Genomic DNA, 18,243 nt, shown 5'->3' on the forward strand with positions numbered 1-18,243 from the left:
GAAAACGTGGGCAGATTGAGGGATGAAAAAAACCATCCTCTTTTTGGGCAAAGGTCTTCCCAGGAGTTTTCACTGCACAGGCTTTCTGTTCATTTTTCCGTCATAGCCGTGAGATGGGATGCAAGCTTTCCTAACCCCCTTTTCTTCCCTCCTTGCAGGACAGCCACTGCTCCCCGCTAGCAGGACCTACCTCTGGCCGGCGCAATGGCAGGAGCATCCGTGAAGGTGGCGGTGCGCGTCCGGCCCTTCAACTCCCGGGAGATGAGCCGGGAATCCAAATGCATTATCCAGATGTCGGGAAGCACCACCAGTGAGTGCCGGTGTCAGGAGCAGAGGGGCTTAGGAGGGCTGCCCGGGGAGGAGCGCACATTGTCTGCCTGCGGCAGTGAGCGCTGGGCTGCCGGGATCTTTGTTGCAAATGCCTGTAGCAGCTGCCGTTGACTGGAGGAGGGAATCTGGGGGGGATGTCGCCTTTCCTACGGGGAAATGCAGCAACTTCAGCAGCGGGATCTATGTGACATCGAACCCCTGGGCAGCATCCCCGGGGAATGGGGAGGAAGAGCCTGGGTTATGGTCCATGTAGCCAGAGCTATGCCATTGCTCGCTCCCTCCCACAGCGAGCATCCCACTGGCAAAGGCCAAGCCCAAAACCTCCCAGGGCATTTGCAAACACCGTAGCTGGAGCCCTGCAGGCAGGGATGCCAGAGGAGCCAGTGCCTTTCCAGGAGAGCCTGGAAATGCTGGTGCGTGGATGTGGAGCCAAAGGTGCCTGACCTGTGGTCACCTGCCCAGGTGTGGGAGCCATGCGCTGGCCAGCAAGTGGCTCCTGACAGCACTGCCTGGCCAGGGACCGTGCAGGGACCCATCCTGGCTTCTGTGGGGCTTGGAGCCACTGCATCGTCAGGATGGAGAGGCAGGAGTGGGATTTGCAGAGGGAACGGTGTGCTTGGGGATGGGGGGATGTAGCATGGGGGCTTGGGGCTTCCTGTCCCGTATGAGCCCATCCAGCATTCGCCCCTCCTTAAATAATGGCTACTGGAAGTATGGGGTGGGAAAGGCAGCTGAATCCCTCCTCTTTGGCTCTGGAATCCTGCGGATGGGACAACATCTGAAATAACTCCCTCCCTGCCTGCCCTCCCGGGGCTTCCTGCGTCACCAGTGGCAGTGGGTGAAGCAGCGGCTCCAGCCACCCCCGCAGTGCTCTGCCAGGTGGCCACCACAGCCCGGCCCGAGGGAGGGCGAGGAGGGCGCCCAAGGGTGCAGGGCGGCTCTGTGACCTCGCCAGGTCTCCTGCACATCCTGGGCCTGGGGAGCAGGAATGGAAGAGGGGTCTGGAGGCAGCATCTGCCAGCCTCTGGTGTCCTGGGCGTCTCCCCCTGCCTGGGTGCACAGAGATGCTCCTCTGACAGTGAGGGAGCCTTTCTGACCCAGCAGGACCTACACGCATGCCCGGGCCTGGGTGCCACCAGGGGAGCCTTCTCTTCTGGCCGTGAGGGCTGGAGGGGACCTGCCATGCTCCAGGCCCAAGTCAAGAGCATCGGACATCCCCCACCTCCACTATGGCCACGTTTGCTCAGACCGATCTGCCCCCAGGCCCTGCCCCAGGCCCCTTGTCCTCTGCTGGTGCTGGGGGGGCTGGCAGGGCTGTGGGCAGGGGCAGCGCCCTGGCCAGCCTTTTGCTGACAGCGAGGTTTATCTCCACGAATGGACAAGCCCTCGGCTAATCCCCTTGGCTGGGGGGCTGGGGGGCAGGTGCAGCGGGACTCTTGTTCCTGCTTCTCATGCCAGCTGAGGGGGGCAGGAGGATGTTGGTAGTGCTGGCTGCCCTCCCCTCCAGCTCCTCAGAGCAGGACTGTCTTGGCCTCCTGGCTCCTGGCACAGAAGCCAAAAATAAATGTGTTGGGGGAGTGAGAGCAAGCTTCCCCCTTCCTGGGATTATTTGCAGAGAACCTTGCACGTACTGGGGTGGGGCAGGTTGTTCTGCCTAATTCATTAAGCCCCGTGGTGGGCAGTGGGGGCCCGGGCAGGAAGGGCTCAGCTCTTCTCCGCTCTCCTTTTCCTCCAGACTTGCAGCCGCTGCCCCCTTGGCTCTCTGCGCCGCGGCTGCCTGCCAACACTGCCGCTTTGTTTCCCCGATGTCCCTCCTCCGTGGGGACCAGCCCGGGCACTGACATCCCCGGCCCCTCTTCTGCCAGCTCCCACCAGGACAGCGAGGAAGGGACCCCGGCTTTCATCCCACGGGGCCATTAGTATTCTCCAGCTGGAGCCGTGCCTCTGCAGGCCTTAAAATACGGCTATTATTTTCTCTCTTGTGGGTCCTGGGTTTCATCCTGCTTGGTGCTTGCCCACTTGCTATGCTCTGCCACGCCACTGGCTCTTCAGGGCAAAGACAAGGGTCATCTCCAGATGTTTTCTTCTTCCCCCTCTTGTCTGTATGTGTGTCTTCCTCCTACACCCCTGCTTTTTTAATCCTCTTTGGTTGGAGCATGAATCTTTTGCAGCAGCTTTGCAAAAGCTGTGGGATGCCTGGTCACAGGAGAGGATAACCCAGCAGTGGCATCCAGCCATGTGGGGGCAAATAAATGCGAATGGGAGGGGCATGGGGAGAGTGTTTCAGCTCAGGGTGGGAGGTCTGCTGCTCTCAGTGTGCACCCTTCTCCCCGTGTCCTGGTCCCTGGCCCCCGGGCCAGCTGGGCGACTGCAGCTGGGATGGGATGACCGGAGCTGCTCGGCGCCATCCCCGGCTGCTCCTCCACCCTGTGCCCGGTGTGGGCTGGCACTTGGATGCAGAACAGCTGCCTTGTGCAGCCACATCCTGCTTGCTCCTGCTTTTACCCCTGTTGGACTCATTTTTAGTGGGGTGATGCTCCAGTTTGCTCTGGCAAGGGCCACCTCTGCAGGGCAGAGACAGACCCGAGGTGAGGGCAGGGAGGGGTGGATGGCGTGACAGAGCTGCCAGGTGAACGCCAGGAGACATCGGAGAAGTTCCACCTGATTTCTCACATGGCCTCTGTGCCATGGCTGCTCACATGTCCTCAGCACACCAGCCAGGCATGGGCAGGGATGGGCACCCACTATGGCTGCCTGAGCTGCCCTTTCAGACCTCCAGGTCTCCATTTGCATCTGTGGGATGGGCAATTGCTACTGAGATGTCACTTCCCAGCCCTTTCTCTTGAGAGAGCAGCTCTGGCTTTGGTAATTAGTCTGCCCGGGACGCAGGAGTCATCCGGAGCATCTGAGTCACGCTGGCTCCAGCAGGCAGGAGAGCAGGCATGGAGCCATCACCCAGCCCCGCTTTGCTGCTGGAGCTGGGCTCCTGCCCACGGCAAGGGGCGTTTGAGCAGCACCATGCTGCTGTTTTGTGGTCAGGGCTGGATCCTGACACCCCTTCCTACCTGTCGAATGCTGCCTCGCTGCCTTTGCAGGCAGGGATGGATGGGTCTCAGGACAGAAGTGGCAAGTCGCTCCTGAGGGAGAATCCATTGTGGCAATGGAGAAGGAATTTGGAGCTGAAAGCATCCATATTCATTATGCCATGTGCTGGCACATCCAGGCTGTGCCGTGCCTGGGGCTGCTGGGGAAGGTCCCAGCTTGAATCCTGAGCGGGCTGAGCCTTGGCCAAGCACCAGCCCTGGGGCAGGGCAGGTTGGGGCTCCAGCAGAGGGGGCTCCGTGGCCTTGGTGCTGCGTGGCCTGCTCACCCCCGGCAGTGGCAGGAGCAGCTGGGGGCTGGGGGCATGGGAGCTGTGCTGCGCCAGCCTGCAAGGGCATTTCAATGTTGCCTAACATAGCTGGTGGCTGGATCTCGTGATTACTGTGCTGGTTTGGGTTTCTTCTGAGGCATCTGTTATTTCAGGAAAAAACCCATCGTAAATGCTCTACAGGGGGTGAGGGGAAGCGGTGAGCAAGGAAGAGAAGCGATGCAGTCTGCAATTTCCATGGCAACGTCCTTTTCACCAGGGGATGGGAAAAAGCAGGCTCTTGTTTCCTCTGGCAGTGTATCGCATTAATCACCCTGCTCTGGGGAGGAGAGGCAGGAGCTGGAAGGGGCCTGGGGAGGCCCGATGGGATGGCGGCTGCTCTCACCCGCAGCACCAACGTGTGCCGCTTTGGGCACGGCCGCCCTGGCCTCTCCCGTGCTGGCGCCAAGCTGCCACAGCAGGTGCCAGAGCAGGAGGGAGCTGGAGGCAAGGAGCTGTTTCCCCCGTGCTGTGCCCGGTGGGATGTTTTGGGCAAGGCTGTGCCCTGCTCCTTGGGCTGCTGCAGGCTCTACTGGGCCGTGGCACTGGCCTCCTCTGCTGGCTCTGTTGGGGTCTGGGGTCTCTGGACCCATCTGCAGAGCCGGAGGGTGCTGGTCCTCCTTTCCAGGACCATTTTGGACTGAAGCCCATCACCCTTCTCCCCTCATGAGTGGGATGCGGATGATGGGGATACCACAGGCAGCTGGGTGACCTCATGTTCCCGTCTGTTTCCCCTAGCTATCCTGAACCCAAAGCAGCCTAAAGAGACACCAAAAAGCTTCAGCTTTGATTATTCCTACTGGTCCCACACCACGGTAAGAAGCAGGGGGCCTGAGCCCACCTGGAGCGCTGGGCTGGGAGAGGCAGGAGAACCTCTTTGCAAAGCTTCTCCATGTCTCCCTCCTCTATGCAGCCTGCAGACATCAACTATGCATCTCAGAAGCAAGTGTACCGAGACATTGGCGAGGAAATGCTACAACATGCCTTTGAAGGCTATAATGTCTGCATCTTCGCTTATGGGCAGACGGGTGCTGGAAAATCCTACACCATGATGGGGAAACAGGAGAAGGACCAGCAAGGCATCATCCCGCAGGTACCACCTGGTGAAAAGCTGCCTGTTCCCTGGTCCCAGCAGGATGCCCAAAGGAAAAGTGGAGCGTGGAGGGAAGAGGGGAGCAAGGTGGGAGCGGGGCCAGGCTTTACCAGTGTCTACCACAGCCCTGCTGCTCCAGCGAGCTGGCAGGGCCTGCCAGAGGGTGAGGGGACAAGGAGGGTCATGCCAGTCTCCTCTAAAACGGGATGAACTCCAGTCTGGCCACATGAAGCTGGTGTTTGTGAGTAGCGGTAGTTGAAGTGCCGAGCCCCCACCGGTTGTGCTTGCTGAGAGCTGCTGTGCGCTGGCCCAGCAGGGCACCAGGGGGTTTCTGGGGATGCTGAGCCACCTATATCAGTGCGGGGGGGTGTTCTGCCAACTCCCCAGGGGCTGTCCCAGCACTCAGGTGCTCTGTTTTTTGGGGTGAGAAGGTAGAAATCCCTGTGACCTGGGCACCCCAAGCAAGAGCATCCTTCTGGCTCTTCTGTCCACAGCTGTGCGAGGACCTCTTCTCCCGCATCAATGACACAACGAACGACAACATGTCCTACTCCGTGGAGGTAGGCACCCCATTGCCTGCCTAGTGTGGCTCCAGGCTCCCACCTGGCTCTGCAAGCCATGCTGGTGTGCAGACCTCTCTTCGGGGGGTCCCATCCCTGTGGGTGGGGTGGGAAGGGTGGGCAGGGCCTGATTTTGCCTACCTGCTGCCTGTCCACATCCTGCTGGCCACTAGCCCTGCCCGTGCCCTCTGTTCTAGGTGAGCTACATGGAGATATACTGTGAGCGTGTGAGGGACCTCCTGAATCCCAAGAACAAGGGGAACCTGCGTGTGAGGGAGCATCCCCTTATGGGTCCATATGTTGAGGACCTTTCCAAGTTGGCTGTGACCTCCTACAATGACATCCAAGACCTCATGGACTCTGGGAACAAGGCCCGGTGAGTCGGGGAGCAGGAGATAGCCAGGATTTGGAGAGCCTGCAGACATCTACAGGAAGTCCTGCTTAACTTCCTTGCTTTGCCCGTCTGCCTGCTCTGGAGGTGGCAGTCCCCTCCTGTCTGAGCGCTGGGTATCTCCCACTTATTTTCATCTTACCTCTTTCCTGCTCTCAAAATGTGCTGGGGACAGCAGGAGGAAGCCTGGACTTTAGTACATCTCCTCCCACAGTCCTCTCTTGTCCTCCAGACTTGCCTTCCCATCATGTACCCTGTCCTGAAATGAGCCCTGCCCCAGTGCCAGCCGCTCCAGTGTCCCCTGCAGGGTCTCATGCCTCCCTGTCCTCCTCTCCCTGCAGCACGGTGGCTGCCACCAACATGAATGAGACCAGCAGCCGCTCCCATGCCGTGTTCAACATCATCTTCACACAGAAGCGGCATGATGCCGAGACAGACATCACCACTGAGAAGGTGAGACCAGAGCCTGGGCCACCTGGGGGAACCCACATGGGCCCAGGAGGGCTTTGTGTGCTATCAATAGCATTTGTGATGGGATGGTGCAGCCTGATGGAGGGTTGAAACAGGATGGAGATAAGACCTAGGCACACACTGGGCTCGTGGTCCCTTGAGGGACTGGCCCTTGGACAGGGTATTTGGAAGCTGGTGCCCTCCAGCCCTGCCCGCAGGGATGTTAACCCTGCTCCTGGCCAAATCCTGGCAAGGCAGCCCCACAGAGCACACCTCTGCCTTCAGAGCAGTATCCCTTTGCAAGAAGTCTTCGTTCCCTCCTCCACTACGTGCTTGGCCCCAGTCTGCGGTGCCAGCTGGGGCTGACGGCCTCATCTCTGCCTGCAGGTCAGCAAAATCAGCTTGGTGGACCTGGCAGGGAGTGAGCGAGCCGACTCCACCGGTGCGAAGGGCACAAGACTAAAGGTGAGAGGTGGCATGAAGTTCCCTTCTGCTGGCAGGGACACTGTGTCCTGCCCCCTCATCCACAGCTGTGACATCTTTCCTTGCCTGGTTCCTTGCCCACTATGTTGCCAAAATCCTTCAAAGGATTTTGTCTGCAAGCTGCCCATTGCCAGTTCCACCGGGGTCCGTGAGTCCCAGCTGGGAGGTATTGGTTATCCAGTAAGACCAGCTGCTTTTTGCCCACCCCATACTGGGACTTCCCCATCTTCCTGGTGTGCTGGGCTTTAGTGCCGCTCTGAAATGGGGCCTGAGCATCTGGGCTTTTCCTCTCTCCACCAGGAAGGAGCAAACATCAACAAGTCCTTGACCACACTGGGGAAAGTCATCTCTGCCCTGGCTGAAATGGTAGGTAGCTGGATCACAGACGAGCGATGGCACTGCAGGGGAATGGGCTCAACTCAGCAGGGATGGGCTTGGCACCAAGGGATGGGGCGTCCTGGCACATACGTGGGACAGGCAGATACAGGGACAGGCAGACACCTCCCAAGCTGTTCCCAGGGCTGGTGAGGCTGCCATCTCCATGGGGACCTGCGCCAGCCACTTTCTGCCTGGGGGACGGGGAGCTGTGGTGGGTGCCAAGGCAGGGAACAGCTCACTTAAAGTCTTTCTACTTTCTTTGCAGGATTCTGGGCCAAACAAGGTAGGTACCCTGGCCAGGCTGGGGAGGAGGGTTTGTTTTTTAGCACAGGTGAGTGGGAGTGTGTTGCAGATGGTTTGGGACTCAGGCTCTGCCCAGACCCAAGCCACATTTCTTCTGGGGGCTGACAAAGCCCTCTGTATACTCGTCACCCTCCTCACCCTGTGGCTCTAAGTACCTGGCATTAACACCCACCCAGCCCAGGCAGAGCACTTCACAGGCATGACCTGTGAAGCTGAGCAGAGCTGCCGAGATCACAATAGTCGGGCAGGCCATTCTCCTCCGAGTCCCCATGTCTGGGGTCTGGTTGTCATCTTCCCCCTGAGGCAAGCAGGAAGCCTGACAGCCCTTCCCTCTGCTCTTCATCCCCCAGAACAAAAAGAAGAAGAAGACAGATTTCATTCCCTACCGCGACTCAGTGCTGACCTGGCTGCTGCGGGAGAACCTGGGTGAGGACATGAGTGGGAGCTCCGGGCCCGGCAGCAGGCACTGAATGGTGGGTGACAGCTGGCATGGCAATTAATTTCTCTTTGCGGGCAGGGGGCAACTCCAGGACAGCCATGGTTGCTGCTCTCAGTCCTGCTGACATCAACTATGACGAGACCCTCAGCACCCTCAGGTAGGAAGAAGTACCCTTGTCCCCCCACAGGGAGTGAGGGCAGGGGTGGCCCTGAAACCCAAGCACCTGCCATGTGCTCTCCTCACCTCTGTGGCATCCCTGGATGGGGAAGTGCTGTTGGAGGACCCTGCAGCCTCATACAGGAGGCCGAAGGATTGTCCCAATGCTGGCATTCTCCAAAGGATCACTTGCTGGAGGGGCTTGGCAGCACTCCTACTTGCCCAGCAGCTGGGGGTTTGCCTCCACGCCGGTGCTCAGAGCTCTGCTCATCCCTAGGTACGCTGACCGTGCCAAGCAGATCCGCTGCAACGCCGTCATCAACGAGGACCCCAACAACAAGCTCATCCGAGAGCTGAAGGATGAGGTGGCACGCCTGCGTGACCTTCTCTACGCCCAGGGCCTCGGGGACATCATTGACAGTAGGTACCACTGCGTGCTCTCTAACAGCAGCTCCATGCAGAGGTGGGCTGGAGCCCCGCTGCCCAGGGGCTGGCGTCCCTGCGGACGTGTTCGCAACCCCCAGCCTGCTCTCGTAAGCAGGAGGAGCCGCTTTACACCCAGCAGACCTCCCCTCCTCCCCCTCCACTTCCCATTTTCAGCCCACTGCACCCGGCAGAGGTGCCAGGAAGGTGTTCCTGGGGCTGCACCCGCCTGTGGCCTCTCCTCTGTGTGCTGTGGGAGATCCTGCTGAGATGAACCCACTCTTGTTCTGTTCTCTCTGTCTTACCCCTGCTCCCTGCCCTCTCTCTCTTTCTTAGCCCATCCTGCTGCAGGAGGATCCAAATGTGTGTATTCCCCGTCACCGGTACTCTGTTGCTTCACGGCTTTGGGAGGTGCAGGCTGCGCCTGGGAACACCTTTGCAGCATGGGGAGGGCTCCTGTAGCCAGCCCTAGCTGATGAAGAGGCTCTTGCCAGCAGGCTGGCTGTCCCCAGGGAGCTGGCAAAGGGGTTGGGGGCAGAGTCGCAGTTAGCACCTGGGCTCGGGATAGCATTTGGAGGAACCAATGTTCTCCCCTTCTGCTGTGCCAAGGGCCTGATCCCCATAAGAACTCCTTCTGCCGTGCTGTCATAATACTTCCTGTTGCTGCTGCTGCTTCTGCTGCGCTGGGGTTCATCAGGAGCGGAGCCCGGCACGGCGCTTGGGCAGGCTGGCACGGCCCTCTCGGGTGGAGGGGTGTGAGGTGACAGCCAGGAGGCTTTTGCCTGTGTATAAGCACTATCACCCCATCCCACCCTGGGCCAGGCAGCACAGCCAGGCTGTGGCGAGCCTGCTGAAGCGATGGGGCCTGGCCCATCCCCTCCTGGCTTGGCTCTTCTGATGCGGGCTGATAGAGATGGATGACTGACTCTGCTCCCACTGACCTGTGCCCGGCCCACCTCTGGCATACTGCGCTGAGCCCCTGTGACTTCTCAGGGCTGGAGGAGCATCTCTGATACCCGGGTCCCTTTGCTGCAGGGCCTGGTGGGGGTGATGCTCTGGGTGCTGACAGGCGAGCGCTGCTGCCTGTATCGGTTGCTCTGCTGCCCTGCCCTCACTTTGCTCTCTCTCTGCCTGCCTCGCCCAGGTGCTGCTCTAGCGGGCCAAGGGATCGGACTGTGCCAGCAAGGGAATCTCATGGCTCCTCCTGCTCTGTCCCCTTGACCCCTTTGTAGGGCAGAGGGCCACTGCCTCTTCTCCCCTTCCCTTCTCATTCTCTGCCCCCAAATTCAGCTAATCAAGGGCAGCCGGGCAGGGAAAACCACCTGGGTTGTGTTGGTGGGAGAGGATGCCAGGGCAGCGGCATGCTCTTGGGGAAGATGGTTGATCCCAGACCTGATGGCTGCAGGATCTGGTGTTGCATAAAGCATCCCTGGGAGCCTGGGAAGGCTCCAGAGCTGTTCCTGTGGCTCCCAAAACAGCCCCGTGTGCCTGGGGAGCTGCCCAGGCTGGGGGAGAGACATGAGTGCCCTTGCCCTGCTGCTGCCTGTGCCACTGTGCTGTTGCCTGTGCCTTTTCCTTGTAATTCCTGGCTTTCTTCTTGCTGCACCCAGCCACTCTTTTTTTTTTTTTTTTATTTTATTTTATTTTATTTTTTTTCTTTTTTTCCCAACAGCTTTTTTTGTCTCTATCTTTCTCTCTCTTTTCCTGTCTATGTGTCTTTATCTGGCCCATCCCTCCTTCCCTACCCATAGATGTGTCCGACTTTGAGAACAATAATGATGCTAGAGGGGCAGAGCTGAGTCACCGCCATGACAATCTCTCCACAGTGACCAACGCCATTGCCGGGATCAGCCCCTCTTCCTCCCTGTCAGCCTTGTCCAGCCGCGCCGCCTCTGTTGCCAGCCTCCACGAGCGCATCATGTTTGCTCCGGGTAGCGAAGAGGCAATTGAAAGGCTTAAGGTAAGAGGTCGGTGCCCAGCAGGATGGAGGGCTCAGCTCAACGCTTTTGCACTCAGGCTTGTGGAGGGGGCTCGGTATTTTCTGGAAACCCATTACGGATGGTTCTTATGTGGAGCAATGCTTGGGAGTGCGCTTGCAGAGTGGACAGACCCAGAGCTGCGCAGTGCTCCGGGCTGCCATACTGGAGAGGGTTTGTTGTGGTAGGGTCCACCTCGTGCTGCCGTCCTCCCCGTGGGGTGACTGCTGCCTTTGCCCTGTGGGGTGGGCGCTCCTGGCTCAGCACGGCACAGGAGCAGGCTGGCAGCAAGGGGATGGAGAGGCTGCTCTTTGTGCCTTGCTCTTTGAAGACAGGGAAAGACGTGTGAAATGCTGCTGCAGCTCATTTGAACCAGCCTGAAACTGTAACCAGTGTCCTGCTGCAGCGTGCTGGGCAGAGCCTGGCAGAACGGGCAGGTCTGCTGCCCGTAGCACATGCTCACCCCTCACTTGCCAGGAAACTGAGAAGATCATCGCGGAGCTGAACGAGACGTGGGAGGAGAAGCTGCGGAGGACAGAAGCAATCCGGATGGAGAGGTGGGTGAGTTGGTACAGGATAGGATGTGAAGGGATGGGATGGGGTTCCCCAGGTATCTCCCCTCTCCACTTTGTGCTCCTGGCAGCAGTTTGGCAATTTGACCATCCAGTTGTACCCTGGCTGCTCCCGGGCGCCCCAGGGCCACCATGTCAGCCTGCACAGATGTGGTCTGCTCTGAGAAACCCTCCTGCAGCATGGAGAGAGCTGAAACAAGCACTACAGCTGTGATCCATGGGGCAAACCCATGGGCTCAGGTCCTGTCCTGGGCTTGTCTATGCCAGCTCCAGGGGCTTGTGGGGCTTTGACAGGCTCTTCTTTCCCTTGCTCCTTCAGGGAAGCATTGCTGGCTGAAATGGGGGTGGCCATGAGGGAGGACGGAGGCACGTTGGGTGTTTTCTCTCCTAAAAAGGTAGGATCATCTTATTATCTTCTTCCTGGTGAAGGAGGGCTGGTGTGTATCCGCACAGCTCCCTTACAGCCTGCCCTGTTGCTACTGGCCAGCCTCAAATACTTCACTAGCCTTTTCTTGGCTCTGAAACCCATGGGGGAAATCCCAGTGTTGACCCCTGCTGGGTATGAACATCAGTTGAAACACATGGCTACAAGTCCAACCCCCTTTGCCTGGATGCTCTCCCCATTCAGGGGGGGCTTTGCTGACTAATCACTGTGTTGGACTTGAGTGTCAGCTGATAAAAATCCATACTTTGGTGTGTTTGAAATTGCTGCCCTTGAAACCAGCGTGTCTTTGCTGAGAAATGTGGATGTGGGAGCATTCCATACTCTACTGCTTGTAGCCTCCTGGAAAGTATTTTCTAAGAAAACACTAGCTGCGCCCCAAAAAGCTTGTGTGCCACCAAACTGTGCCAAGCACCAGCTACAGCACATCACTGCCCCTCACTTGTCTGTATAACCATGAGTGTAGTGATGTCCAGTTTACAGCCCCAACCCCGTGGAGCCCACAGAGCGGCACAGGCTCCCGAGGTGCTGGTATGACCAGGGTGCGCTCGCTCGGCTCTCCCGCTACGCCGGGGGATGCTCTGAGGCCTGCCCTGGCAGCTGATGCTGGTTAGCTTGGCCACACGTTTTAGTAGATGTGTGTGTCCCCAGCTGAGGTGGTGTAAGGGGACCTTCCCCTTGCATGCCTTGCTGTGGCTCTTTGGATAAATTTCTACATCATCGTCTTTGTTTCTTATTCTCATCTCAGCCACTGCCTGTTATGACCCCAGACCTTTGTGTAGAAAGTGTGGGTGTTTATTCCCCGAAGCAGGTTGGTCTTGGAGGTGGGGCATTGCTGTGCTGGTCTTGTTGCCTCCTTACCCTTCAGCTATCTGGTGGGTGGAAACTCCTCAGACTTCTCCAGTGGCTGGTGAGGAAAGTTAGCATCGATAGTGTGCAAAACCCCATTTCGTTAAGGACAAGCAAGGCATGACGTTGTCCTGCTGTATGCTGTCGCTGGGCTGGTTACTTCTCCAAGTAGCACAGTGGAGGGTAGAGCATCTGCCTTCTACTAATCAGCCTTGCAAATCTGGAGAAAAACTGCAAGCTAAAGGAGTCTCAGCCCCTGGGGCTATTGTGTTTGCCCAGGTGGGCCTGAGGTAAATGTTCTGGCCAACTCCTTCTTGCCAGCCAGCATGGAGAAGAGCCTGTGTTTCCCTTGAACTCCAGCTCTCCTGCACCGTTTGGAGTGAGTCTCTCCTATCGGCCAGGGCTCATCGCACTGTCGTGATGTGGAAATCTCTGCATGCTAGGTGTCAGCGGGCTGCTAAGATGTTTCTTACCGTCTCTATTCTCATTTCTGGGAAACTCAGAACTTCACCTGCTGATACTCCCAGGACTTTGCCTGTTGCCTGAAGGTGCAATCACAGCAGCTTGCAATGGGGTGAGATAAGCTGGGTGCAACTGGAGAGGTCTGTGGCCAGAGGAGAAACTTCCCTCTCATCAAGAACAAAGTGGTTTGTGACCCAGAGGAAGAAAGTGATGGGAGGGAACTGTTAGGAAGCAGACCAGGGAGTAAAATTCAGCCTGGAGATACGGTTTCATGTCTCCACTACTTTTGTTTGGACCCGCTCTTTTGGATGCTTCATCTATCCTTGTACTGTCAGTGTAAGAAAACAGGCACTTTTAGTTCCTCTTATCCTAAGCCGGTTGCTGCATGGGACCTGTCTGCCTTAGCTACACTGTACGCAGTGGAGCCGGGGGCTATGAGGAGACAAGGACCTATGGACACACAGTGCAGGCAAGCAGGGTCCTGCCCCAGGAGATACTAAATCATATCAGGGACTCCCTCTGGGAAGTGTCCAGCTCTGTATTGGGCCTGTTTGCAACAATAATTTTCAAAGGCAGCAGGGAAAGGGTGCCCAACCCTCAGCCCTTTGAGGAGGAAAGCAAGGAGGCATTTTGGAGGCAGGTCATCCTTATCTGGCTCCTTGGTTCTCTGCAGTCCCCTTGATAAAGCACCTGCCTAGGCATATTGTCCTGGAGCTATGGAGGGCAGGACAGCCCATCCACAAGCAGGGGGCAGCCTGAGGTGCTGCTGAGTTCCCAGCTCCCTCGGGAGCATCCCTCAGTGTCTGGGTGGGTGGGCAACACTGGAGTGACTACTTGTTTGTTTTTGCCAGACGCCCCACTTGGTCAACCTGAACGAGGACCCACTGATGTCCGAGTGTCTTCTCTACTACATCAAGGACGGGATAACAAGGTGAGGGCCAAGTCTGGCAGAGTGGCAGGAGCCAAGTCCACACCTCAGTGCCGGCCTTGCCTGAGTGGGCAGGGAGGGGACAGGTGTTCCTGGGCTAGGCACCATTGCCAGGGCATCCACAAAGCACCATAACCACATGTGAAAAATGTATTTGCCTGACAATCTCATTAGGGACGTTGGTCCCGCTGTGCATCAAGGGCTGCTTCTGTCAGCCCCAAGAATGATGTTGGGGGGAGGCCCTGGGAGGGGCTGCTTTGAGGAAGGATTGAGCTGGGTTTCCCCCTGGCAGGGTTGGCCGGGAAGATGCAGAGAAGAGGCAAGACATCGTTCTCAGTGGGCACTTCATTAAGGAAGAGCACTGCCTTTTCCGCAGCGACACCAAAACTGGTGGTGAAGGTACTCCTTGTCTGGAGAGGCTCTACCTCCTTGGGGACCCCAGTCCCTCTACATGTCCCCAGCACCGGCTCACAGTGGGGGGCCTGCCCTCCTCAGACTAGTGAGCCTATCTCACGTGGCTGTGGCCTTTCCCTGCTTGCAGAGCAAGCTGTGGCGCTCCCTTCGCTGGGAGGGAACCTTGTGCAAGGCACGTGGAAGCTGCCATGGTTCGGCCAGCCAGGGAGATTGGGGTGGGAGCGAATAGCAGACCATAGATGATTTGCCCAGCCAAGACGTGAAGCAGAGCCCACCCTGTGGACCAGCAGGAACCTGGGGGTGAAATGGCTTTGGGAGATGCACCTGGAGAGGCTGGAGATGCATGCTGGAGGCTCTGATCTCCTCTCACATCCAGTCTCTAGCTGCTTTTAGTCCTTGGGACTGCTCTGATTAACAAGGTTGGCTGAGCCTCCTTGGTTGCCCAGGGTGTGGGTGCTGTGGTGAGTGTCCCTCCACTCTGCGCCTGGGGTGCTGCTTGGAGCAGCTCTCCCTTTCCGAGGCTGCAGGAGCAGCTTCCACCTTGCGTTTACTTCTTCTCTCCCCTTCCCACTGTCTCTACAGTAATAGTGACCCTGGAGCCCTGTGAAGGTGCTGACACCTACGTGAATGGCAAAAAAGTGACAGAGCCCAGCATCCTGCGCTCAGGTGGGTCCCTGGAACCAGCGCACCAGCGCTGCTCTAACCTGCCTCCCTCCATCCCACAAGGGCCCTGCAGGTTGTCCCACATTAAATCCACACTCTTTCCATCCCTGTAGGAAACCGCATAATCATGGGGAAGAGCCACGTCTTCCGCTTCAACCACCCTGAGCAGGCTCGGCAGGAGCGGGAGCGAACCCCATGTGCCGAGACCCCCGCTGAGCCCGTGGACTGGGCTTTCGCCCAAAGAGAACTGCTGGAGAAGCAGGGCATTGACATGAAGCAGGAGATGGAGCAGCGGTGAGGGCACAGGGGCTGGGGCGATGGAGAGTTGGGTATCCACCGCCAGGTTGGTCATCCTCTCCTTCCCTGTTCCTCGCAGGCTCCAGGAGCTGGAGGACCAGTATCGGAGGGAGCGGGAAGAGGCGACTTACCTTCTCGAGCAGCAAAGGCTGGTAGGTGGCCAGGACCTGTCTCCTTCTCAGGCTGCCCAGGCATGACTGAGTCCTGGCAGATGTTTGCATGGGGTGGCTCTGTGTGTCCTAAAAACAAGGACAAACCTGTTGTTCCTTGGGTTGTCCCTGTAAACAGGGAACCAGAGGAGGGAGGGGGCTGGGTTCCTGCAGTGGGGGAGAAGTGCTGTGTGGCAACATGGAGGAAGGTCACACCTTGTGGGTTGCATCATCCCGCTCCCTGCTTCCCCCAGGACTACGAGAGCAAATTGGAGGCTTTGCAGAAGCAGATGGACTCTAGGTATTACCATGAGGCAAATGAGGAAGAGGAAGAACCTGAGGATGAAGGTGAGGGCTGGGTGCCACCACAGGGTTTTGATGCTCTCTGCAGAAGAGTGGACGATGGGTCCTCTGGGCACCTCTGTGCCAATATCCTCCATCCCAGCGGTGGGATAACTGTCTCTCCGTGTCCTCACAGTGCAGTGGACAGAGCGGGAGTTTGAGCTGGCCCTCTGGGCCTTTAGGAAGTGGAAGTGGTACCAGTTCACCTCCCTCCGTGACCTGCTCTGGGGCAACGCCATCTTCCTCAAGGAAGCCAACGCCATCAGCGTGGAGCTAAAGAAGAAGGTGGGTGCCTGGGGCTCCCCTCTCACTTGCTGCAGCACCCATGGCAGAGGCCACAAGCTTGGGCAAGCCAGGATGTGCCAAGGACTGGGTTGCTGAAGGCACCACACGGAGCCCACTGTCCCCTGGGTGGCTCACCGTCCCCCTCTGCCCCTCCTCAGGTTCAGTTCCAGTTCGTGCTCCTGACGGACACACTGTACTCACCTCTCCCTCCCGACCTGCTGCCTCCCGATGCTGCCAAGGATCGGGAGAAGCGGCCGTTTCCCCGGACCATTGTGGCCGTAGAAGTGCAGGACCAGAAGAATGGGGCGACACATTACTGGACCCTGGAGAAGCTGAGGTGGGTGAATGATGCCCATGCCGGGAAGGGCTCAGCTGGCCTCAGCCTGATTTCTCACCACGGCCCCCACTACCTTGCAGGCAACGCCTGGACCTGATGCGTGAAATGTATGACCGTGCAGCAGAAGTGCCTTCTAGTGTCATTGAGGACTGCGACAACGTGGTGACTGGCGGAGATCCTTTCTACGACCGCTTCCCCTGGTTCAGGCTGGTCGGCAGGTGAGCGCTTTGGCTCCTTCCAGGCACAGCTGGGACCCACAAGCAGCCCCGCAGGAGGAGGAGCTGCCGGCTCCGCCACGCACAGGGCGTTCGGCCCCTGGGGCTGCACTGTGGGAGGATGCTGTGCCCCTCCGGTGCCAGCAGGGCCTGTTGTGCCTGCGATGGCTCTCCTCCGTGTTGGCTGCCAGGAGCCCGAGGGACTCGTGTGCCACTGGCAATGCTCTCTCTGCCTGCTGTAACACAGTGCTGTGCGGGGCAGGCTCTGGCCTTGCCACCAGTGGGAGGCAGGGGCTGCGGCCGTCCGGCGGGCTGAGCGCCTGTGCCACTGCCACTTCCGCTGTGGTGGGCACGCGTCCGTGTGCACGTGTTGGTGTCCGAGCATCCGTCTGTATGGTACGTGCCACGTGTCTCCGTGCGTTTCCCACATGCTGGTTGGAAGGATGTGGTGCCGGCAACGAGGATCGCCACCCCAGAGAAGGGGTCTGCCTGAGCGGGGGGCTGAGCTGCATGGCCCAACCAACCCCACGTGCTGTGGAGGCATCCCGCCCGTGCCATGGCACGTGGAGAGATTCCCCTCAGCACCGGGGTTGGTGGGGAGTCTCATGCCACCCGCTTTGTCCCCACGTTGCCTGCAAAGCCAGTGAGGCAAATCCACACTGTTCGCACCAGTTCCTTGGGCTGCTCTTTTCTCCGCCCTTTGTAGCCGACAGCCATTGGTGGCTTCCTCTAGGGACACACTGGACGGGCAGGTCTTTATTTCCTGGCATCCCTTGGTTTGAGAAAAAAAAAATCCCACCTCAAAACCCAACTGATTTAAAAAAAAAAGCAAACCAAAAAAAAGCAAAATTCCTATTCTTGCTCTCTCTGTTTGGAACAGCTGGTGTTAACCTGTCTTCTATCTTGTCGTACTAACCTTAGTTCAGATATCTCTGGCTGCAACAGCTCTCCTCTTTTCAACACATGCATGAGCGAGCGCATGGCTGATCTCACCCCCTCCCCTACCTTCTCGAACCCCGACTCCGACATCACCGAGCCTGCTGACGAGCAGCACCAGGGGCAGGAGGAGGAGGAGGAGGCGGAGGACCTGGAGGAAGACATCTTTCCGGAGTGCCCGCTGTGTGATGGCCGGGATCCGTTTTACGACCGCTCCCCCCTGTTCAGTTTAGTAGGAAGGTTGGTGAGGTTTTAGGAGAGCATGCCGGGAAGGAACTAGCTCTTTCGCATGAGGGAACTGCTTTCGGACACGACTCCCACCTCCGGGGTGTCCTGGAGGCACAGGGAGTGGCTGGCTGGCTGGGACTGCCACCAAGCCTGGGGTGCCTGCCGGGGTGGCAGGTGGCCAGCGAGGTAGGGCTGTGACCAGCACAGCGGCGGTAGGGGACAGCAGGGGAAGGCAGATGGGGGCAGCTCGGCCGGAGGCTCTTGGCGTACGTCCTTCTTTAGGGCAGCCCCGGAGAAAGGGAGCTCTGCCATATCTCCAGCACCAAAGGAGCCAGGGGAGCTGCACAGGGGTCTCGGTCCTGAGCATTTCTGTCCCGGGAGGGCCACCTCCCGCTGAGCTCGGGCTGACCGCAAGGTGCTGCTGGCACTTTGAAGCCACGTGTGCCTCTGGCACTGGCTTGGCCGTCCCGGCTGCCTCAGTCAGCGTAAGCGCCCCCCCTCGAAGGCGGAGGCCTGGGTGTCCGCAGGCAGTCGGGGGATGAAGCTGAGGGCAGCAAGGCGAGAGCTGGGTGCAGGAGGGGGAGGAGGGCTCTGTGACCGCCTGTGCCCAGTGCTTGGCTTGGGGCCGTCCCTGCTGGCTTGGCACAGGAGATGTTCAGGGAGGCTCCAACTCCTCCTTGGCTCCAGCCAAACACAAGAGCTTTGATTTCTCCTGTCTGTTGGCCAGGAGATG

The 18,243-nt window shown here is 58.5% G+C and overlaps 1 protein-coding gene across 11 annotated transcripts in view; it reads left to right on the forward strand.

Moving 5' to 3' along the window:
* Positions 1-204: 204 nt before the first annotated feature.
* Positions 205-18,243, forward strand: part of KIF1A (kinesin family member 1A) — a gene marked incomplete at its 5' end in the record, with an annotated part of 32,533 nt that continues 14,494 nt past the window's right edge. For 5 of the 11 annotated variants that reach the window (XM_082056196.1, XM_082056199.1, XM_082056200.1 and 2 more), the window contains 24 exons: positions 205-310; positions 4,478-4,554; positions 4,653-4,832; positions 5,327-5,392; positions 5,590-5,768; positions 6,125-6,236; positions 6,621-6,698; positions 7,017-7,082; positions 7,360-7,377; positions 7,748-7,823; positions 7,915-7,993; positions 8,270-8,412; positions 10,242-10,375; positions 10,869-10,948; positions 11,283-11,358; positions 13,568-13,647; positions 13,937-14,043; positions 14,641-14,724; positions 14,835-15,015; positions 15,098-15,170; positions 15,422-15,515; positions 15,646-15,794; positions 15,953-16,131; positions 16,212-16,349. In XM_082056196.1, coding sequence (XP_081912322.1) covers positions 205-310; positions 4,478-4,554; positions 4,653-4,832; positions 5,327-5,392; positions 5,590-5,768; positions 6,125-6,236; positions 6,621-6,698; positions 7,017-7,082; positions 7,360-7,377; positions 7,748-7,823; positions 7,915-7,993; positions 8,270-8,412; positions 10,242-10,375; positions 10,869-10,948; positions 11,283-11,358; positions 13,568-13,647; positions 13,937-14,043; positions 14,641-14,724; positions 14,835-15,015; positions 15,098-15,170; positions 15,422-15,515; positions 15,646-15,794; positions 15,953-16,131; positions 16,212-16,349 — 2,555 coding nt within the window. Of the gene's footprint in view, positions 311-4,477; positions 4,555-4,652; positions 4,833-5,326; positions 5,393-5,589; positions 5,769-6,124; positions 6,237-6,620; positions 6,699-7,016; positions 7,083-7,359; positions 7,378-7,747; positions 7,824-7,914; positions 7,994-8,269; positions 8,413-8,751; positions 8,779-10,166; positions 10,376-10,868; positions 10,949-11,282; positions 11,359-13,567; positions 13,648-13,936; positions 14,044-14,640; positions 14,725-14,834; positions 15,016-15,097; positions 15,171-15,421; positions 15,516-15,645; positions 15,795-15,952; positions 16,132-16,211; positions 16,350-17,267; positions 17,523-18,243 lie in introns of all 11 variants that reach the window. The other 6 variants (XM_082056193.1, XM_082056194.1, XM_082056197.1 and 3 more) reach the window with 4 other exon arrangements.

The sequence above is a fragment of the Streptopelia decaocto genome (assembly GCF_964273445.1).
Source record: "Streptopelia decaocto genome assembly, chromosome: 6".
NCBI lineage: Eukaryota > Metazoa > Chordata > Aves > Columbiformes > Columbidae > Streptopelia > Streptopelia decaocto.